The sequence below is a fragment of the Somniosus microcephalus genome, chromosome 4, assembly GCF_052327205.1.
Source record: "Somniosus microcephalus isolate GS21.2 chromosome 4, FLI_Smic_1.0, whole genome shotgun sequence".
NCBI lineage: Eukaryota > Metazoa > Chordata > Chondrichthyes > Squaliformes > Somniosidae > Somniosus > Somniosus microcephalus.
This window is the reverse complement of record NC_140990.1, coordinates 337,681,208-337,704,810: the sequence shown is the minus strand read 5'-3', so window position 1 is coordinate 337,704,810 and position 23,603 is coordinate 337,681,208. Positions and strand designations below refer to the sequence as shown.

The window sequence follows — 23,603 nt, the reverse complement described above, 5'->3', positions numbered from 1 at the left end:
TATTATGAGTGAAATTTCTGTGAAACTAAACCTCAGAATTTTTTTTTGTCTGTTCACCCATCACCCCTGTGCTCGCTGACCTACATTAGCTCCTGGTTCGGCAACGCCTTGATTTTAACATTCTCATCCTTGTTTTCAAATCCCTCCATGGCCTCAACCCTCCCTAGCTCTGACATCCTCCGGCCCTACAACCCTCTGAGATCTCTGTAATCTCCTCCGGCCCTACAACCCTCCGAGATCTCTGCGCTCTGTAAGAAATCGTGGATTGCAAGAAATAATAGTCTGTTACGGGTTCCCCAGATCAGCAGTTTGCCTAAGTTGATGACACAGAAAGATTCCAGTCATGTCAGAAAAATAGTTGTACAGAGAGCTGAATTACGAGGTCAGAACACAAAAACAGGGCTTTGAGTGGGCATAGCTAGGCCTGATAAGGGATGCAACAAGGAGCTGTAGGATAAACAAGCTGTCTACGAGAGGGCAACAAGACCTTTAGAACAGGGATGAGGAGGAAAATGACCTCATGAGGCTGGGAGGGGGCTGTCAGAGGTACCCTCTCCCTTGTAATTGGACAATGGGATGGGTAAAAATGATTGACACCAGGTATCCACCAGCCCATCAAAATAAGGTATAAAAACAGGCGACCGAGAGTGGAAAACAGGCAGTTAGGGGCGATGGCTTCCCTGAGGTGGCTACGGACTAACACCTTGGTCAAGTTTAGTCTCTGAGGTGGATCAATGCTGGCTGACGGCTTAACACCTCCAACAGCTCGGGGGACGACTCAACGGAAGTGACCGCTGCAGCAGACTGCAGGAATCCACCCAATCAGAGACCACCGTACTGCCTCACCGTTCATCCGGTTGTTTTGTTCCGTTCCAGGGCCGTAGATCGCCCTCATCAGTCACAGGTTGTATGTCTACTGTATCTATTTCAATCGCATGTAGTAATAGCTGATTATGCTTAAACTGTAGCTCTCTAATAAAAAGCCTTGCAATTCCTAAGACCCTTTTGGGTAATCTGTGTGTGACCTGTGATCCAAATCTTACAGCTCCTCCAATTCTGGCCTCTTGCAGATCCCCGATTTCCATCGCTCCACCACTGGCGGCCGTGCCTTCAGCTGCCCAAGCCCTAAGCTCTGGAATTCCCTGGCTAAATCTCACCGCCCCTCTACCAATGTTCCCTCTAATTTTTGGGAGGCCGCACGGTCCATTTAACGGGCTGCACAGCCCATTCAAAAATTCACGCATGCGCGGTTTTTGCATTTATAAGCTGGTGAGCCGGCTGTGCGGGAGCTCTAGACTGCTGCGTGGCCGCGCGCCCGTGTAGCTTAAAGGGAACATTGCTCTCTACCTCTCTCTCATCCTTTAAGTCGCTCTTTAAAACCTACTTCTTTGACCAAGCCTGTCCTAATATTTCTTTATAACAGAAAATGCTGGAAAAACTCAGCAGGCCAGGCAACATCCGTGGAGAGAAAATAGAGTCAACGTTTTGGGTGAAAACCCTTTGTCAAGACTAAAGAGGCACAAGAAATGAAATAGATTAAGAGGCCAGGCTGGGAGAGAACAAAAGAGAAGTGAAGAGACATTAAGAGGTATTCAAAACGAGATGAGATGGTGGTCGGACTAGTGGAGACAAAAGACGGCTCTAGATTAGGTGTGAAATGCGCTGGCAGAATGGGAGACAGCTGCCGTGTGGGAGAGAGAAAAATAAAGAAAGGGGGGGGGGAGGAACGGCAAAACAAAGGTGTGGATAAAAAATATATTAAAATATAATAGGGGCCGAGGTTATGATCTGAAATTGTTGAACTCGATATTGAGTCCGGAAGGCTGTAAAGTGCCTAATCGGAAGATGAGGTGCTGTTCCTCGAGTTTACGGTTATTTCGGATTTCCAGCATCTGCAGTATTTTGCTATCGTACTAATATTACGTGGCTCGATATCAAATTTTGTCCGATAACACTCCTGTGAAGCACCTTGGGACGTTAAAGGCGCTATAAAAGTGAAAGTTGTTGATATTGAAAAGTACCATTTTATGAGGAGAAATGGGCCTGAAACTTAGCTGGGCCAGTTTTCCATGTTCAAGCTGTTGGCAGGAGCCTCACCTTGCGTCAGGAATAAGGTGTTGGAACGCAGCGAGGAATGGTCACATACTGTGTTACGCTTAATCCCCAATTATATTAAGTGTGTCATAACAAAGAAAAAACTTTGAAAAAAGGAACAATTCTGTTTCAAACTCTTGCCGAGTCAAGCGGGAATCCCATTAGCGGATTTGTATTTTGATGGTACAACAAATGATGAGAACATTCCTGTTGGTGTTGATATTATATTGAGGCAGTAGAATGGGAACAGAAAAAATACTTTGGGCCTTCAACATTTATATTTCCCCTTCAGGCTTTCATGTACGTAAGGTTTTTTTTAAATATTGAATATTAGTGAAGGAATGTTGGCTATACCCACAGCTTAAATTACAAGCCCACGAAACTGTTGCTATTTACATGCCGTAGTATATAATCAAGTCTATTCTTGGCTTGTCAGCTTTTTTGAGGCTGCATTAGTTTTTTTAACAGTGATTTTGAAATCAATATACAGTATGCATGCACTGCCATGAATCCAGGTCATTTAAGGTTGATTTTTAATTTGTTTCTGGGTGGGGGGGGGGGTGGGGAGGAGAGGGTGAAAAGGAATGTCAGGAATGATTCCGTCCAAAGTACTTACATATAATTTACAATATTAATAAGATGCACTAAATGATTGACACAAATCTGCTTAAAATAGCAGAAAAGGCACTGAACGTCTAACACTCCGACCTTTCATTAAAATCATTCCCTGATTACTCTGTGCCTGTTGTCACTAAGTAACAGTGGGAATACTAAGGACTAAGCTTTAGTGAGCAGCTGAAGTGAAGTCTTATTTATGTGAGCGCGCTGGCTGCCTTAAGGAGAACATGGAGGTGGAATCTCCAAAGATGGGTGGGATTTTCAAGACTGCAACAGCCGTAGTCCATTGCCAACTGCAGTGGGTGAAAGGTTTGTCTTATAGTTAGCAATACTCTCTCTTATTCACTACATTAAAAAAAAATCCTGGCTCTATTACTTGGTGTCAGAGTAAACAGGCTCCTGAGAACAAGGCTTCAGCCATGGGAATGGCAATAGCCTTACATGCAATACAGCTTACTCTGGAGTCCAAGCTATCACTTTGCTTTTCTCTATCACTGGTCACTCTGCCACATAAGGGAGCAATTCACTTGGCAGGTCAGTATTGCTATTGATCGATTACTTGTTAAGAATGCTCTGTCCTGATCTACAAGCCCATGTAATTGCTCCTGTTACTCACACTTGTAGTCGGCTGTGTTTACTGCTGATAAAAAGCAGGACAAAGTTGAGAGTAACAATGCTGCTGGTTACTCACAGCATTTAAATGTAGCCCATGGCTGGAAGAAAAATACACAGAATGATGACAAATGCCCTGCAAAAATAAATATTAGTACTATAGCCAGAAGGAGGTGGAAATTACAGTGCAAGAATGGATATGAGAAACTAGTTACCGATTTAAAACCACACTTGAAACACAAGGAGACAAACCATTGACTTATAGAAGAGACGGTATCTTGTATGATGCATCAGATTTTCCCTTTTCAGTCTGCTGAACTGTTTTCTTTTCATTTCATTGCTTTGCTTTTATCCTTCATGTACTTTGTCACACAATTACAATGTATTTTTGGATAGAGTTTGACGTGATATAACACAGCTTAATACAGTGTGACATGACTTGATATAATCTGATATGACACAGTATAGGTTGACACAGTTTGGAGTCTCAAGCAATCTGACGAGCCTGTTGTATTTTTGTGGCTAGTAAAGTATCTGTAATTCTCGTTAACTTTTTTACCTGGCTGGTAAGTTTGGAAACCTCTTTGGCAAGTTCAATGTCTGGACGTCCAAGGCTGATTATACCACGACTAGCCTCCTCACGTGCCTTTGTTCTGTATCCAATCTGGAGGAACATACAGAACTCATGTGACGGGCTGTACTTAAACCTGGGTAATATGTTGTAGCATATTGCTCAAAATTATGAAACATACTTACATCACTTATTAACTTGGCAGCTTCAGTGGCCTTCATAATATCTGGCCTATCTGCCACAGATGAGTAAGCTAGTTTGGATTTAGCCTCTTTCTTGTATTGAATCTGAGAGATGGAGAACATTTCTTTGTCACTGCCAGAATACTTTACCAGAGAATGTTGCTTGATAAGTCCTTTTGAAACAAACTGCTCATTCCTTATGTTCTAAAGTTTCTGTTTTGCATATATTATATATATATATATATATGTACAGACAACAATAAAAATCAACCATTCGGAATTATAAAGCAACTCAAGGCAATTTGCGGGGGCGGGAGGGGGAGGGGTGGGGTGGTGGGGGAGCGGTGAGGAGAAAAAATAACTAGGAATAGATAAGGGAATGGATACTGAGGTGTGGAGCAATGTTCCCGCTAAATTGTCTTTGTTGTGCGCGGCCTGTTTATTTCAATGCGTGGTCCCTTTAAAGTTCTGCACATGCGCAGTATTTCAAATGGAAAAGCTCGTGAGCGGCCTGCGTGGTACCTTGCATATTACTGCGTGGCCGTGCACGCTCAAAGCTTAAAGGGTACACTGGCGTGGATGGGGTGGCACCAGATGGGGTGACCGAAAGCTTGGTGGAAAAGATTTATTTTGGCACTTGAGAATGATCACAAGGCATGAATTGGATAAACTGCAAGAGCAAAGCTTGACCAGTTTATAATCACTATCTGATTCTGAAGATTGCATTGTGGGTCTGGATTTTCGGTGGGAAAAGCGGACTGGCGAATTAACTTCCTGCCCGCGGCAGAATGAGGGTCAGCTGGTTTTAACAGCTGGGGCTCCTTTAAATTGTGCTGGCTCACTTCCTGCCCATTCCGGGTGGAAACTCGGTGGGAAGCAGTGGATAATCATGCTGTCTGGAGACCACCCGTCGACACAGGATCAGTTTATCTAAAACACTGACCTTGTGGCAGAATCACTGAATGACTCTGGCTAACTGTATATAATTCTCTTTAACAATGTTCTAACACCAGTCTAAACCTGTACCATTGTGTTAGGCATTACTATGTCTTGTATATAGAGTTTGCATGTACGGGGCGTGGCCCCTTTAAGAGCGTGGGCAAACGCGATGACGTCACGTCGCAAACCACGGGACGGCAGTCCTCGTGGCATCTCCGTTGAGTAAAGACCTGTTTGATTGTTCTCTTGAGTCGATCTCCGTTATTCGTAGGAATTCGTTAATTCCTACAACCTAACAATAACCTGCAACCGATTACTAGGAATTTCTGTGCCTAACGTGTGTATATATAACCTGATAGAAATATCTTGGCGCTCCTCTTCATTTCTATGCCCTCTTCTGTAACTACATTTCACTCAATAGGAAGATTAAGAATACAGGCCACCAAAAAAAAAAGCAAAGTTATTTGTATGCTTACGTTACTCTGACACTTGGCCACATTCATGGCGTGCTTCACTTCTGGGGGTTCCACCATAATGGAATATGAGGATTTGCCTTTATCTTTCTCAAACTTCTGCTTGTACAGTTTCTGTGGTCAAAGAAATTGATATTAACAATCAATTAATGCCTTGTAAATCCTTATCACTTCTGATTTTTTCAAAACTCCATGAGAAATGCAAGAAGAACATAGAAATTCAGGAATGTAAAAAGGGTCATTCAGCTCATCCAGCTTAGCCCGTTGTTGAGAGTCTCTTTCGTGTTACAATATTGCTGAGGTGGTGCAACACACTGATATTTAAATGTGCTCCACCTCATACTTGCTAAAATATAGATCCATGACCATGATCTCCCACATCAAGTGTTGCGTCCCTCGAAAGGGAATGAAAATCAGAGTGAGTCAGCCCAGGCGACTGTTAGTAAGATGCTAGTGGCAAGTTTAAGAGCAGCGACTGGCACAGGGCTGGGGTGGGGGATGGTTTTGTCCACCATCATGGCTAGTGATTATTGTATATGTGTTACTTAAAAAATAAAGTGCTGTTGAACATCCTATGTATTTTTTTTATGAATAACAGATTAACTGAAAATACACAGCAGCAAAGGAGGAAACTCCGCAGCTGGGAGAGTGTGGTGGCACTGGAGAATCCAGTGAGGGACCATGAGGCTCCCCGTAGATTGGGAACCAAGACCTACTGAAGATGTTGGCAGAGATGGGGTTCCTCACTGGGGACAAAATGGAGGGAGAGGAGGCCACTACAAGGCCCGTGCCCACCTCAGGGCAGTTACCTCCACTTCCTGAGGCCCACCACTACCTTCCTCAGTGCGACGCCGGGAAGTGAGGAAAGAAAGCAAATCCACTATTTGCATGCAACAGGTGAGGAAGGAACAGTCAGTGGTGGTCCCAGCGGAGGGCCAAAATCCTGGCCGAAGTGGTGAGCGGGCAGTAGGTCTCAACTCATCCATCTGCCCAATTTCAACTAAGGTCATAGAGGGTTACAAAAAATTGCATCCCAAGGCAATCTTGTATAGCCACGCATAGAAAGGCTGCTGATGGCCCAGTCTTCTCACGTGGGATGTGGTACATGCTGAATACTCACCCCACTGAGTAACTTGGACACCTCCTTAACATGTGAAGTTCCACGGGTCTGGGGTAGTGTCGTGTAAGCGGCACGGGGGAGTTCTTTCTTAACAGCTTCTTTGTATTTTTTCTGCAAATCAGAGAAAGGGAGGAACAGACGCATAACTTAGGGGCAGTTGAGAAAAGACTATTGCAAAGTTATTTGCCTTCAAGGAAAATGAGGACATTATTCCAATGCCTTTAACAAATAATAATAATTCACTACATTAACTTTTTCAAATGGGAATATGTATCTACTTGCTATATCAGGTTTCAGATCTTTTAGAGAAAAAATTAATAATGGATCCTGAAATTGTGGGGGCCAAAGCGGCTAAATTCGTCGAATTTGGGGTGCAACCAGTTTCTGCCCCGTGCAAAAAGTGTGAGATTGCAGTCAGGAAGGCAGGCAACTCTTCAACCTTCCTCCCTCCGCAATGTCAAAGGGATATGTCTGGAGGAGTTCGTGAAGCTATCCTGCGAGTTCCTCCACTTACACCATTGTTAGGCCCAACGGAACTCTTGCCTAATAAAGGCTCCACAGGTAAGCACGACAAAGCTAATTGATCCCTGAGGAACTGAAGATGAGAATAACTCCTTTAATCGCCATGGCGATGTGGTACCTTGTGTCAAACTATGGTGATATATCGCATGATTGAGGGTTCAATGATATGTGTTCAATGATATGTCTCTTATTTGATTGATACAGAGCAATGTCATAACTTGTGAAAATTATGGATACTCATAAGATAGTTACTAATTGCAATTTAACTGAGGAGCTGAGGTACCCTAAACCATAAGAGCAAAATCCGAGCAGTTTGTAATGGAATTAGATTACATAAGAACATAAGAACATAAGAAATAGGAGCAGGAGTAGGCCAATCGGCCCCTCGAGCCTGCTCCGCCATTCAATAAGATCATGGCTGATCTGATCCTAACTGCCAATCCACTATCACAGAACCATCTCCTGAATCTAACAGAATTAGACACACGAAATAGGAGCAGGATCAGGCTACACGGCCCCTGGGCCCGCTCCGCTACCCACAGGGCCATGACCGATCCGAACCTAGACTCATGTCCAAATTCCTGCCCGCTCCCCGTAACCCTTAATTCCCTTTACTTCTAGGAAACTGTCTATTTCTGTTTTAAATTTATGTAATGATGTAGCTTCTACAGCTTTTTGGGGCAGCATATTTCATGGACCTACCACCCTCTGAGTGAAGTAGTTCCTCCTCATCTCAGTTTTGAAAGAGCAGCCCCTTATTCTAAGACTATGCCCCCTAGTTCTAGTTTCACCCATCATCGGGAACATCCTCCCCGTATCCACGCGATCCAACCCCTTCACAATCTTATATGTTTCAATAAGATCGCCTCTCATTCTTCTGAACTCCAATGAGTAGAGTCCCAACCTACTCAACCTCTCCTCATATGTCCATCCCCTCATCCCCGGGATTAACCGAGTGAACCTTCTTTGTACTGACTCACTGGTGCCTTTTATCATTTAAAAAACGTGGGTTGAAATCCCATCTTTTAATGTTTTGAGAGAAGAGGTCTGCATGGATTTTTGATTTTGTATTCATAGTGATTTTTTGGAAAGTTATTGACAGGAGGAATTTCACCCTCCTGGCCTTTCTCTCACTTGTGGAGAATTGTTTTAGTTCCTCGTGTCACGTAAGTTATCAGTACTCTGCATGTCCTTGCCCTGCAGCACCAGTCACAAAGGAGTATTTGTGTCTCATCACGTACAGATGTGGTGTTAATGAGTTAAGAAACATAAGGGCATAAGATAGCATAGAACGAGAAAAGGTAAATTGTTCTGCGAAGCCTGCTCCTTCACAGACCATCTACATTCTACCTTATCTACTTGACCCAGGAAGGCACAGCTATTGCACCTTGTGGCCTAAAATGGCAGCTGTCAAGTTACAAACAGTAGTATTTTAGCAGCAGAATAATACATTGTGCATCAGGTCCTGTCCTCATAAAATTGCATATCCTCCAAACCACCATGAGCAGTGCCACAGTAGATCCGCTAGTATATTAAAAGTAACTTTACCACGGTGTATTCTATTCAGGGGTTATGTACACATGATAGAAAGTAACTGCAGTACCTCGGACATTAGGGTGCAGATAGATTTAGCATGGAGCATCTGTGGTGTGTCTGGAACCGGTTGGTAGATGCCTCTTTCCTTCTCATGCTTCAGTCTGTATTTCACCTGAGAATGGCACAAAGCAATTAATATCTGGGAATCAAAGACACACTAACCGAATCATTGAATCATATAGCACAGGAGGCGGCCATTCGGCCCCTCGTGCCTGTGCCAACTCTTTGAAAGACCGTTCCAATCCCCTGCTCTTTCCCCCGTAGCCCTGCAGATATTTCCTTCCCTCGGGTAAACTTAGTGATAATGGGGTAAGGATTCCCCGTGTTGCAATGTGTAGCTTTGTAAATGGGTCCATGAATATTTCCTCTGTTCAGTGTCTGTACTGAAACCATAGGCACTTTCTTTTAGAGCCACATAGTGACCAAAGGAATTCTTACTCATGTGAGATCTGTCTTATCTTCTTTTACTCTTAAAATATTAACTCTTCCCTCCCACCACCCACCAAAAAAGATAATTGCCAGGCAAATTTTGCTTTGTTTGTAAGGTTTAAAGAAAAATGCTTCTTCAAAATTTGGTGTGGGGGGGGGGGTGGTGGTTGGTTATATAACATAGAAAATAGCCCTGCTGATGCTTTGTATTCCTGATAGTGAATTGCAGACCATATGTGGAAATTTTGAAAGCAGTACAAAAATAACAAATTAGGATTTTGGTAAGAAGAGCGTATCATGTTGAGGTTGACTGTTATCTTATTTGTCCTGTCCTTTATGTGAGGGGAATGAAATACATTTTGCATTTTGTTGGAGGAATCATCCTGCCTTTATCGGGAGAAGTTGCTGCAGTTTCGGTGTAAAATAGACTCTGTTTGCTGTAAAATAGACTATTTGCTGTGAGTCCTGACATAAGTCCCGCCCCACCTCCAACTCATTGGCTGACAAGTGCAACTCATTGGCTGACACAATGGTGTCAATAGACACCCGGTAGGAGTTAGATGCAGAGTAAAGCTCTCTCCGCTCTCTTCAATAATCTGCTTTGCTGTCAATCTCAGAAGATCTGTCCTAATGCAGCAGTGTGATTTCAGCATCCCCCCCGCCACACAATTCTTACATCAACCTCCCTGAGTGAAAATGCTAATTTGTGCTAAATTATAGTAATGTTGTGCTATGGACTCACAACCATTAGGTACCGAACTGAGATTATCCCAGCCTCATTTCACATAGTCAGCAGAACAAGAGATCTTAATCCTGTCAGTCTGAGCTGAATTGTGCTCAGGTTCCAACAGTGATAGGACCATGTGCTAAATTTATGGATAATCAGCACTTACCCCACTGGCCAAGTCTGTATTTTGTACCGCTAATGTCAAGTTCTTGTCTCCAAAAACGGGGACTGAGATCTTGCAACCTTTCAAAAATTCTCTGTCCAATTTGTAATCCACCTGTCACAAACAATTAAGAGTTTGAATTAACAATGGCATGTAAACATCAGCGTCAGGTGATACTGTGGTACCAAAGTAACTCAATATAGAGAGTTTGAATTTAACATTTGAATGGTCCTTCTCTATATCTTTTCATTCCCCACTATTTGCACATTCTTTTATCCTTTTTATATTTCTGCATTATCTCACTGATCTTTCATGTCATCTAACAGTCTGGGTCTGTTGTAGACTAATTATTAGCAATTGATTGCAATGTTTAGTCAACAACTCCACTATCATTGATTACCAGGATGGTTAGAAGGCGAACTAGATGGACCTTGATCTTTTTTCATCTAGCAGTTCCTATGCTCTAATAAGCAGTTTGCAAGTTATTTAAACCACTCCCTCACTGTGAATGGTGTGCTTGTTGGTTCTCTCTCCCTGCCTTACCCCTTTTGCTCCCTTCAATTTACCAACCTTACTAAAATGCTGAGCTTCCAGCCTCCTGATACTGACTGACCTGCTGTGAATTTTCAGCATTTTCGGGGTACTAGTCTCTACTGATTTCACATCACATTTCTTATTTGGATTATCTTTTTCTATTTCACTCTCTGGTGGCGATTTCAATTTGTTGCGCCTGGCATTAACTGGGCGGTCAAAATAGGGTTGGTAGCCTTACCGCCCTGTTAACCCAATGATGCAACTGTCACCATTTTGAGAAGCCCCTTTTAAGATGCTATTTGGGATCCTAGGAACCCCGATTGCCATTTTAGGTTGGCGCGTGCGTTGTGCAATCAATTCCAAAGGCGATAGAGCCGGAGACAACCAGCAAAGGTAAGTTTGAAATTTCTTTTTGTGGGGCCCAGAGGAGCATTCCTGCATCTCCGGGCCCCACTAAAGATAATCTGTGCTGTTGCCACACTGGGACCACTCGTTCCACGATCATGAACCCCTCCACCCCCCCATCTCCCACCCAATTACCTTGCTGGCAACCAGGGCAGCACAATACTGGCCAGCCTTAATCCGCCGAACTGTTTGACTTCAATGCTTCATTTCTGCTAATCATGCTTATAGTTACTGAACTATTTCACACATCACTGAATAAAGTGGTTGTTCAGCAGTAAGTAAGACACTGGCCCTCAGATAAGCTAGCAATGGATTACTTGTCGATGCTAACTGGTCCTCTTACATTACTCATTTTTAAGTGGGAGTAACTCAAAGTCTAAAATGGACACCCAGAAATAAATCCAAGCTCATAATTAACTTTCATCTTTGGTATTGTATATTACCATTGTTTAATATGATGCATCTTTGTAAAGTGTATCTACAGTCACACTTTGTTATCACAAAATCATACGGACCAACAAACTAGTTGGTTCTAAGAATAACTTCTTATTGAAGTTCAAACTCTGCTATTGACTAGAACATAGTTTTCACCTGGATCAAGAGACAAGCTCACCGCAACATAAGTTTGTAAATTCAAGGTTTGTTAGGGGTCACAGTCTCAGGATAATGGGTCGGCCATTTAGGATTGAGATGAGGAGAAATTTCTTCACTCAAAGCGTAGTGAATCTTTGGAATTCTCAACCCCAGAGGGCTGTGGATGCTCAGTCGTCGATTATATTCAAGACAGAGGTCGATATATTTTTGGATACTGAGGGAACCAAGGGATATGAGGATAGTGCAGGAAGGTGGAGTTGAGGTAGAAGATCAGCCATGATTTTATTGAATTGTGAGCAGACTCGAAGGGCCAAATGGCCTACTCCTCCTTCTATTTCTTATGTTCTAATGTTCGATTATACGTACTGTACCAATGTGCATAAAGCATCATGACCATAGGCATTACTACAGAATAATTCAATGTTCCACTTACGTCGCTCTGCTGCTGCGAGGCCTTGTACGCCTGCACAAAGTCAGGTCTGTCTGCAGTCCATATCCATTTGGCCTTGGTGGCCTCATACTTCTTCTTGTAGTCAAGCTGCAGATCAAGCAATGAAAATAAATTGAAACCCGAGTATATTGTGATACAATAATTATTGATTAAACGTTTCTGTGAGCTACACAGTTCAGTGTCATTTAGTTTCCACACTTTGAAAATGTGTCCATTCTCCATTTGCAAGCCATCACTGATACTTTTTTTATATAGCTGCCCTGAAGTTAACGTTTCTTCTCTCCCATCTCCTATCAAGGCAGTGACTATGATGGGGCACAGCTCCATGGGCACTGGCAGTCATATACCTTGCCCAAGTGACTGCTCATTTATGATTCGAGACAGTGGGGGGCATTTTGACGTTGGACAATAGTTGGAAATGAAAATCGGGAGAGGTGTTTAACTGGTGGCCAAGCGTTTAGATTACTCACCCAGGAAATACAGCGTTAGCATATCTACATTACCATGACAATTTGATTTGTTTAATTAATCCTAATTATTGGCACCCCATCCACCACCTTAAACATTCACTCCCTCCACCACCGGCGTACTGTGGCTGCAATGTGTACCATCTACAAGATGCACTGCAGCAACTCGCCAAGGCTTCTTCGGCAGCACCTCCCAAACCTGCGACCTCTTCCACCTAGAAGGACAAGGGCAGCAGGCGCATGGGAACACCACCACCTCCAAGTTCCCCTCCAAGTCACACACCTTCCTGACTTAGAAGTATATCGCCGATCCTTCATCGTCGCTGGGTCAAAATCCTGGAACTCCCTCCCTAACAGCATTGTGGGAGTACCCTCACCACAAGGACTGCAGCAGTTCAAGGCGGCGGCTCACCTCCACCTTCTCAAGGGCAATTAGGGAATGGGCAATAAATGCTGGCCTTGCCAGCGACGCCCACGAATAAAAAAAATTCTAATAATTTCACTTTCCAACAACAAAATGTGTCTGAAAATGGAGAAGCCTTTGCAAACTCTATATGCCCCATTTTCTAATGTCTAATTCTGTTAGATTCAGGAGATGGTTCTGTGATAGTAGATTGACGGTTAGGATCAGATCAGCCATGATCTTATTGAATGGCGGAGCAGGCTCGAGGGGCCGATTGGCCTACTCCTGCTCCTATTTCTTATGTTCTTATGTTCTTATGTTCTTATACAACATATAGACAGCCATATGAGTAGGCATTTGAGAGATGGATTTTCACCCTGACTGTGATGCTATAGTCAGTAACTATACTCCAAAAGTACTTCATTGGCTATAAAGCGCTTTGGGACGTCGTCAGGTAGTGAAAGGCGTTATATAAATGCAAGTCTTTTCTTTCTTTCAGGTCAGAACATGTTGATAACACTTACATTGGTCGTGTTCTTGTATGCACTCTTGGCAGCCCTGATCGCAAAGGCATCACCAGCAATGTTGCAATTAGCTTTGTTCTTTTCATATATCTCCCTGTATTTCAACTGCCAACAAAGAGAAACGATTACAATTCTGTTGATCACAGGAATTTTGATGTCATATTTTAAAGAGTCCTTCCGTCGGCTAAAAATGCACTTTTAGCGAATTTAGTGAGTTAACTGTCATTAGTTAGTAATCGTTGACTGTATCTGTAGTGTATGTGCTTTGCAGAAGGAACTATATTCTGCAGCCCCTGTATACTGCAGTACCAGTAGTGACCACCCCTGTATATAAGCCTGTGTAGTAACTTTTGCATAGTAGTTCCAGGTTGTCTCCACTCAGTAAAGACCTGTTATAACCAACTCCTGCAGTCCGTGTCTCAATTACACACGGAAATAATAGTATCCTTTTACTTTTGTATAATTAACTGGCAGGCAAGCGCTGAAGCTTACTGCTGTTGACACATCCACTCCTAGCAAGGCTAAACATTGTCTGGAGTCATTCAAGGAGAAGCCAGTGAAGTACGGAAAGGAATAGAAGATTACGCTGAAAAGCTTGGATGAAGTAGGGTGCATTAAACAGTTGGGTCGAATGGCCAGTTTCTCTACTCTTAATTCTATGTAACATCATTTAGTTACTGTATCTCAGATTGAGTTACTGAATCTGCTCTTCATGCTAGAATCATTATTTGCTGAATCTACCACGGGGCGATATGGCAAATAAAAATCAGCAGATGGTTTCTTTAAAAAAATAATTTCCTTATATGCAGGGTAGCACAGCACCATGAGAAAAGAACACACATTTAATTTAAGATTTAAATTAAATTGCAACTGAGGCAAAAATTGCTCATGATTTGCTCTTGAACAATTCACATTGCAAAAACACTTTGGGCCAAATCTTGCTGGAACAATTGCTAATGACGTACACCGGTATTGATGCGTCAATCGGTCAGCAAGGTCAGGGGATGAAGAGATACGGCAGGAGTTGCGAATCACCAGAAGCTGCTGGTCGATTTACGCCGCTCCGCTATTTGCTTCGCACAAACAGCACCTTGCCCTTAGCCTCCCCGTTATTTTTAAGAACTTGCTAGATTTGCACATTGATTGCCCATTAAACTCACCGCAGAAAGTTAGGGTTCATAATTAACAGCGTAATATTAATGACATGATAATTGTTATTGCAGTGCCAAATCAATCTCTCCAGCTGAGAAAGGGAACAATTTTAACTATTGAATCTCATTCCACCATGTAGTAAATTGTTGTTAGGAGGTTTAAAAAAATTAAAAAATGTTTTTTCTTACTTTACTTTCTGTCTCAATTTTCTCTCTCCCTAAATCCATTCTTTCTTTCCCTCTCTTTATTTCACTTTCTGTACCTGATTTGACTCTAATTCATTCCCTTTCACCGTCGTTCCTCTGTTTCTTTCTCAATCTTTAAATCTCATCGCTTGAGGAGATACACTGTTGCTATCGTCGTTCACTATGGTCCCAGATGCCCTGTTGCCCTCGTCGTGCCATTATCAGCTCACACTTCCAGCAAGTTACGGCACAAAAAAAAATTTGAGCTGAAGAATGCAGCAAGAAGTCCAACTAATGGCACATGCCCTGAGATGCGCCGCTCCAACAAGATTTGCCCCATTTTATTTACTGAGACTATAGGGACGATTGACAGGAGGGTGTAATGAAGAAACAATTTTGCTATTCTAAAGCAGTGTTGTAAATAATGAAGAGACCAGCATGCACCATATCACTTGAGTGCATGCATATTGACAAAGGTATTTCTATTCACCGAGTGTGGTGGATACTCACAGCACTGATTCTGTCCTTCACCTTCTGCATATGCAGCAGCATAGGTGTGTCGTGGATAGAGGTATAGCCCTTGGCCTTATTCTGGTTATAATCCAGTTTATACTTTATCTGTGATCAAGAAAGAAAATGGAAGGTTACAAAATAAAAATGTGATCATTATACAAGCTGCTTTCTCCGAATTACAGGAGGCTCCATCCTGTTCCTCCCTTACATGGCTCTATCCCACAGACATGCGGTGAAATATAATTTTTCAGTTGCACAAAATAAACACCGCCGCCTCCAAGTTCCCCTCCAAGTCACACACCATCCTGACTTGGAATTATGTTGGCCGTTCCTTCATCGTCGCTGGTTCAAAATCCTGGAACGCCCTCCCTAACAGCACCGTGGGAGTACCTTCACCACACGGACTGCTGCGGTGCAAGAAGGCGGCTCACCACCACCTTCTCAAGGGTAATTAGGGATGGGCAATAAATGCTGGACTTGCCAGTGACGCTCACATCTCATGAATGAATTAAAAAAATGTAATTTTAATGGTAAATGTCTAAAGTGTATTTCGTATTGTAATTAATATGCAACAATTTGAATAAACTGATGAATTTGAAGTTATAAATCATGCAACAGATAGATGACTGAAAACAAGGTAACATTTGTAATCTAGGTGAAAAAATGTATTCACTTAATTGTGCTAAAATGAGTTGGCTCTGCAGTGTTAGCTGCTATTTTAAAAGCAAGTATGACCTCTGTGAACTCAGGAAGTAGATGTGCTTATATGGGATGGGGGGGAAAGAAGACAGAATGTCCAGGGCATATGTGCTGACTGCAGATACTAATTACATAGGATTCCATAGGATATACAGCACAGAAACAGGCCATCCTGCCCAACCAGTCCATGCCGGTGTTTACGCTCCACTCGAGCCTCCTCCCGTCTTTCCTCATCTAAATCTATCAGCGTAACCCTCGATTCCCTTCTCCCTCATATGCTTGTCCAGCCTCCCCTTAAATGCATCCATACTATTCGCTTCAACCACTCCCTGTGGTAGCGAGTTCCACATTCTCACCACTCTCTGGGTAAAGAAGTTTCTCCTGAATTCCCTATTTATATCTTATATTGATGGCCTCTAGTTTTGCTCTTCCCCACAAGTGGAAACATTCTCTCTGTATCCACTCTATCAAAACCTTGTATAATTTTAAAGACCTCTATTAGGTCACCCCTCAGCCTTCTCTTTTCAAGAGAAAAGAGACCCAGCCTGTTCATCCTTTCCCGATATGTATACCCTCGCATTTCTGGTATCATCCTTGTAAATATTTTCTGCACCCTCTCCAGTGCCTCTATATCCTTTTTATAATATGGCGACCAGAATTGTACGCAGTACTCCAAGTGTGGTCTAATCAAGGTTCGATACAGGTTTAGCATAACTTCCCTACTTTTCAGTTCTATCCCTCTAGAAATAAACCCTAGTGCTTGGTTTGCTTTTTTAGTGGCCTTGCTAACCTGTGTTGCTACTTTTAATGATTTGTGTATTTGTACTCGGAGATCCCTTTGCTCTTCTACCCCATTTAGATTCGTATTTTCGAAATAATAAGTGACCTCCCTATTATTCTTACCAAACTAATAGCAGCCCTTATTTCTCTTTAACTAAATAACAGCAATCTGACCAACTCTACACATGCACAATAGGTGTAGCTGGAAAACAGTTTAGCATTTTCAGTTTCTACTCTCTATTCAGGTAATTATTATCTAAGCAGGGTGAATTATATGTGCAAAGGCATATTAACCATTAAAAAAAACAACTTACATCACTGATGAGCTTCGTCACTTTCTTAGTTCGGACGTTTTCAGGGGTATCCAAGATGGATGTGTATTTGTCTTTCACCTTTTCGTAGTTCTTCTTGTAATTCCACTGTAAACGAGTGGGTATCGAATTAATGTAGAGCAGTCAACACAAACCCAATGGGCCAGATCTTGCTGAACAACGCACTCTGTTATTAATGAACAAATCGGTCAGCAACTTGTGGTGAGGAAGAGATACCCCGTGAACTGCGAATCACCACAAGTTGCTGGCTGATTTGCGTCGCTCCGCCATTAGCTTTGCGGAAACAGCACCTTGCGCTTAACCTCCTCATGATCTTCATGAAATTGTTGGATTTGCACATTAATTGCTCATTAAACTTGTCACAGAAAGTTCAGTCTAGTAATTAGCAGTGTAAGTACCCTTTTAAGGATGTGTTAATTGTTAATGACGGCCGATCAACCTCTCTTGCCCAGAAAGTGAACAATTATAAGTGTGGCATCCCAATCCTTTAGGTTGTGAATTGTTTTAGGAGAGTTTAAAAATGTAATTTTTAAATTTTTGTTCACTTTTCCTTTCTGCCTCTTTTCTCTCTCTCTCTTAATCCAATCTTTCTTTCCCTGTCTTTAATTCTCTTTCTGTACCTGATTTGACGTTGAATTCACCTGCTTTAATTCACCCTCTTGCTGTGCTGTCTCTCTGTTTCTTTCTCAATCCATAAATCTCATTGGTTAAAGAGATGCACAGTCTGTCCTGTTGTTCACCGTTGTTGCCCCATTGCCCCTGCATTACCAGCTCGCACTTTCAGCAACTTTGTGGGCAAAAACTTTAAAAATCTAAACCTGTAATTGTAAGCCTAACTAATGGGACACGCCTGAGACGCACCGATCCAGCAGAATCTGGCCCATTGTTAAAAATGCAAATGAAATCAGCAGAAAACTAACCAAAACACATGCAGAAAATATTTTTTATAAATTGATAGAACACTACCATGAATATAGACAGAGAACAACAACTTGTATTTATATAGCGCCTTTAACGTAGTAAAACGTCAAGAGGGCAGAATTAAAGGAGCGCGGATATCTCGGGGGGATTGTGGGGTTGAAGGAGATTACAGAGATAGGGAGGGGCGAGGCCATGGAGGGATTTGAAAACAAGGATGAGAATTTTGAAATCGAGGCGCTGCTTAACCGGGAGCCAATGTAGCTCAGCGAGCACAGGGGAGATGGGCGAACGGGACTTGGTGCAAGTTAGGACACGGGCAGCTGAGTTTTGGATGACTTCAAGTTTACATAGGGTGGAATGTGGGAGGCCGGCCAGGAGTGCGTTGGAATAGTCAAGTCTAGAGGTAACAAAGGCATGGATGAGGGTTTCAGCAGTGGATGAGCTGAGGCAGGGGCGGAGACGGGCAATGTTATGGAGGTGGAAGTAGGCGGTCTTTGTTATGCTGCGGATATGTGTTTGGAAGCTGATTTCCGGGTCAAACATGACACCAAGGTTGCGAACAGTGTGGTTCAGCCTCAAACAGATGTTAGGGAGAGGGATGGAGTCAGTGGCTAGGGAACGGAGTTTGTGGCGGGGACCGAAAACAATGGCTTTGGACTTCCCAATATTCAATTGGAGAAAATTTTTGCTCATCCAGAACAGTATGTCGGGCAAGCAGTCTGACAATTTAGACACCGTAGAGGGGTCGAGAGAAGAGGTAGTGAGGTAGAGCTGGGTGTCGTTAGCGTACATGTGGAAACTGACGCTGTGTTTTCGGATGATGTCGCCAAGGGGCAACATGTAGATGAGAAATAGGAGGGGCCAAGGATAGATCCTCGGGGGACACCAGAGGTAACGATGTGGGAGCGGGAAGAAAAGCCGTTGCAGGTGATTCTCTGGTTATGATTAGATAGATAAGAATGGAACTAGGCGAGTGCAGTCCCACCCAGCTAGACGACGGTGGAGAAGCGTTGGAGAAGGATGGAGTGGTCAACCATGTCAAAGGCTGCAGACAAGTCAAGAAGGACGAGGAGGAATAGTTTACCTTTGTCACAGTCACAAAGGATGTCATTTGTGACTTTGATGAGAGCCGTTTTGGTACTGTGGCAGGGGTGGAAACCTGATTGGAGGGATTCAAACATGGAATTGCGGGAAAGACAGGCATGGATTTGGGAGGCGATAACACGTTCAAGGACTTCGGAGAGGAAAGGGAGGTTGGAGATGGGGCGGTAGTTTGCAAGGATGGAAGGATCAAGAGAACAGTTAAAAGACAGCAAGACTACTTGGCCAGTGCTTGGTAGAGAAGCCTTTTAAAATTAGTGTTAATTTGGTTTGTAACTGAAACAGAGTTGCTTCATGAAAATATTAATTAAGCTTTTTCTAAACAAACAACTTTTAAATGATTAACTAATATTTAATGAAAAGAAAGTGTTCAATATATCAGTACTAGACAAACTAAAAAATCATAAGTAGGTAAAATAGTGCACCACATTGGGCAATTTTACCTGGCTCCCCGAGACCGAGTTGTATATGGCAGTCAGCATATCGGGACGTTGAAATTCATTGCACCCTCGCCTCAATTTGAGCTTGGCATCACTCTTGTATGATTGCTGTCAATAAAGACACACATGCATGCAAAGGATGATAGAACGTAAAATAAGGCACATAAAATAATGTTCATCATCCTCGAACTCTCACTCTGTCAGTGAAAAGGCTCTCACAGGCTACAAGAGGCCTACCCAATAAAGCCATGGTGTGGAGATGCCGGAGTTGGACTGGGGTGGACAAATGTAAGAAGTCACACAACACCAGGTTGGACTATAACCTGGTGTTGTGTGACTTCTTACATTTACCCAATAAAGTATTTACGTGGGTAGGTGACAGCCACACAAAATGGACCAACAGAACGAACGAAGATTGACTGCTGGTGGTGTTGCAGGTGGCCAACTTAGACAAGGCCCAGCATTCAAGAGCAAGTTCCACAGAATTACCTGACTGATTAGTCGACCCGACCTTCTGGCCAGAAGGTTTCTAGGATCATCCAAGACCAAGGTATAATTGCTCTCCTCTTTCTCATAGGTAGCTTTGTATAACCTCTGCTCAGAATATTAGGTTTTGTTGAAACAATGTACTATTTTCAATGATTACCTTATTTCAGGAGTGGGCCTTTGGCGGAGCGGTAGCATCCTCGCCACTGGGCCAGAAGGCGTAGGGTTTCGAACCCCGCTCCAGACAGTCCCGGCAAGTGGAGTCGGAGCTCCGGCTCTAAATTCTGGGTTGACATCCAGCGGGATACTTGCGTCCGTGGGTGTGGGTGGCCCCCCCCTCGTATGGGTTGTGGGAGCCCGTAAAACCCTCCCGCCATAGGACTAACCACCCTAATGGCTGGTACGAAGATGGTTACGGTCACGGAAGGAGCGTTAATCACGGCCAGAAATCCTTCCACCACTTCATACAGTTCCCCAAAGGGAACAGTATGAAGACACGTACGACGACGACCTTATTTCAGTAAAGGAGGGTTGAGGGGAACTAACTGGTGTATGGGATGACATATTTCAATCTCTGGCCCCAGGACAAGTCAATATCTTCAGGAGATGTTCGACTGGTTCAACCTTCCAAAGCCTTGTCTGTCCACTGTTAACATTTGGACCAAAAAGGAACCCAGAATATCTGACTTTAGTCACCTGAAGTCAAAGAGTCAAACGTTCCTCCCAATTCCAGCAATAAGTATATTGCAACGAAAGAGAGGGACTGACACATAATGCAATGCAGTCGGCTCTTCACAGCAGTTCAGCCAATGCTGCATCCGAGCTCTGAAACTCTGGGTAGCAGATGCTCCAAAAGTGAGTAAATGTCAGTCTTTGGCTGCTTGCACATTGAAGTTGCTGCGAAAGTTTACCTCGAGATAGCACAGCCAAAGTAAATATTTCATGCAGGCAATATACAGAAATGGGATTCTAAGAAAAAAATACTTCAGCTGATTACTTGCAATGATAGAATTCCTAACCATTAAAATAATGAACATGTTTTCTCTATATGGCTGAGCTTGTGAGGTTTAGAAATTCCAATTGTGTTGATTTTGGCCTTGGAAACCCATTGGAAGTGAGGATTAGAACAATCAGTGAGCTGCCTGGTAGGTCAGATAAAGCAAATGGTCAATGTTAAAATTCTTCCGCATCTATCAAAAAAAAAGTTCAGGCAATTGTTCAAGTAACATTTGAAAACCATTGTATAATTTAATTAAATGCATGAAGAACTATGGACTAAATGACACATTTTATCTTTCCTTTTACTTCTTTTCTCAGGCATAGTGGTTAGCACTGTTGCCTCACAGCACCATGGACCCGGGTTCGAATCCGGCCTCGGGTGACTGTCTGTGTGGAGTTTGCACATTCTTCCCGTGTTTGCGTGGGTTTTCTCCGGGTGCTCCGGTTTCCTCCCACAGTCCAAAGGTGTGCGGGTTAGGTTGATTGGCTATGATAAATTGACCCTTAGTGTTAGGGGGATTAAATACGTGGGGTTACGGGGATAGGGTGGGATATGTGTTGGTGTAGGGGTTACGGGGATCGGGTGGGATATGTGTCGGTGCAGGCTCGATGGGCCAAAATGGCCTCTATCTGCACTGTGGGGTTTCTGTGATTCTGTGATAATATAGACCATAATTCCAACACTTATTCCAGGTTTTGCGTAGAAGTTCAGGAAGAATGATTTAATAAAAATGAATGAACTGTGGTGAGGAAACAGATTTGTTTTCATCTGAGATGAGGGAAAAGTCCCATATATTTTTACCACCATTTTCACCTTATAATAATCTCCTGGTTCCTCTGTGCAGCAGTTTAAGAACATCACAATGAGAAAAGAATATGGTAAGTAAAGACATAAATATAACCCATGAACATATAAAAACTAAAAGGTATCTCCTACTGGTTATTTGAGTCATCTGATCCGTAAAGAGCAAAAAAAAAACTTTTATCATAACTTCTCTTCAGTGAAGAGTTCAGGGTCAACATTATTGAAGAAAATCCCAAACTATCATCAATCACCAGACTCTAATGGAAGAATTAATGGCTCATTAAACAAATACTGGTGAAAAATCTTGATTGGCTCTCATTTGCAGAATTTTGATTGAAATATTCTGAATCTAATCTCGGCATTTTCTATTTTGTTTTTCAACGAGATTTCAAAAAGAAATAACTTGGATAACAGATTTACTTTTCGTATACTTTAGGGGACACAACTGTAGATCAGGGGTGTCCAAGTTTTATGTCTTCATGGGCTGTAAGGTGTGTACCAGAGAGCCTTGGGAGCCATGTATAAAGTTTAAACCCATGGTTCCAGCTCCAGTTACTGATACTAACAGATCTTGGTGCTCTGATATGGGATTTATCCACCAATCAGGCAACAGTACCAAGAGCAGCTCTTTCAAAACCTCCGGGGCCACAAAACTCAAAACAGGACACAGCAGCAAATAAGAGACATCAGTGCAACTTGGACTGAATTGTCTGGGCTTCCAGGATTGGATCATAGGGCTTGGAGGCCACATGTGGCCCATGGGTCATATGTTGGACATCCCTAGCATTGAAAAATATTGCCTTATTAGCTCTACCCCAATTGCACAAACCTCATCTAAAATTGCAGTTGCCTCCTTGGCATGCCTGATGTGTGGAGTATCTGCGGTGTATTTGAAGTTGTTTCTGTACTTTGCAACTGATTCCCGATACTTGTACTGTAAGAAAAAAGCATATTATATATATGTAACCTGGACAGTAAAACATCCGTAATAGCTGAATGAGAGAACAAAAGATCTATTTTATTTTTTGTCACGTGGTTCGTAAATCAGTAAGTATTTTATGTCTGGAGTCATCGAAGTATGTGTGCTCCTTTTGAGGATATCTTAGGTTTTTGGTATTGCTACACTCAGCTTAGATCACAACCAGCGATGCTTGAAGCTCATCACAGCTCACTGAGTAAACGGATCATAGGGCCTGGCCAGTGAAGTGGTGCTTGTAATTTGCCATATGTGTACAGGTTTACAGTGTTACTCCAAGTTCTCCTGTTCACTCAGTTGGTCAATTTGCTGCAATGTCTGAACTGAGACATGTAGAATGATAAAATCCCAGGTTCAGTCCCTGGTCTATGTTGAGATAGCTGATTTCAGCTGGGGAAGCCCTTGGCTAGTTGGGTGAGATGGGGAGATAGTCAAAGATCCAACACCTGATTGCTATCTAGTAATGTCTGATGGAATGACATAGAATTACATAGCATTTACGGCACAGAAAGAGGCCATTCGGCCCAACTGGTCCATGCTCGACACGAGCCTCCTCCTATCCCTCTTCATCTAACCCTATCAGCATTAACTTCTATTCATTTCTCACTCGTGTTCCTCTAGCACCTCCTTAACTGCAGCTATATGTGTGTGGGTGTGTGTGTCTGAATATTGGGTAAGGGCAGGATGATACTCAACTGTCACACTCCCATAGTTGAATAGCCTGCTAACAATCACTCCACAAATGAGGCCACATGGGCATGGAACTGGAGGGTGATAGCTACCTGTGGAA

At 42.9% G+C, this 23,603-nt stretch overlaps 1 protein-coding gene across 20 annotated transcripts in view; it reads right to left on the bottom strand.

Annotated features, from left to right (window-relative positions):
• neb (nebulin) overlaps window positions 1-23,603 on the bottom strand; it is a 347,384-nt gene that overhangs the window by 62,456 nt on the left and 261,325 nt on the right. For all 20 annotated transcript variants that reach the window (XM_085986921.1, XM_085986920.1, XM_085986925.1 and 17 more), the window contains 12 exons: window positions 22,667-22,771; window positions 19,551-19,655; window positions 17,068-17,172; window positions 15,272-15,379; window positions 13,425-13,529; window positions 12,013-12,117; window positions 10,050-10,160; window positions 8,735-8,839; window positions 6,610-6,720; window positions 5,493-5,603; window positions 4,081-4,182; window positions 3,884-3,988 (listed from right to left, as the gene is read on the bottom strand). In XM_085986921.1, the coding sequence (XP_085843047.1) occupies window positions 3,884-3,988; window positions 4,081-4,182; window positions 5,493-5,603; window positions 6,610-6,720; window positions 8,735-8,839; window positions 10,050-10,160; window positions 12,013-12,117; window positions 13,425-13,529; window positions 15,272-15,379; window positions 17,068-17,172; window positions 19,551-19,655; window positions 22,667-22,771 (1,278 nt within the window). The remainder of the gene's footprint in view (window positions 1-3,883; window positions 3,989-4,080; window positions 4,183-5,492; window positions 5,604-6,609; window positions 6,721-8,734; window positions 8,840-10,049; window positions 10,161-12,012; window positions 12,118-13,424; window positions 13,530-15,271; window positions 15,380-17,067; window positions 17,173-19,550; window positions 19,656-22,666; window positions 22,772-23,603) is intronic.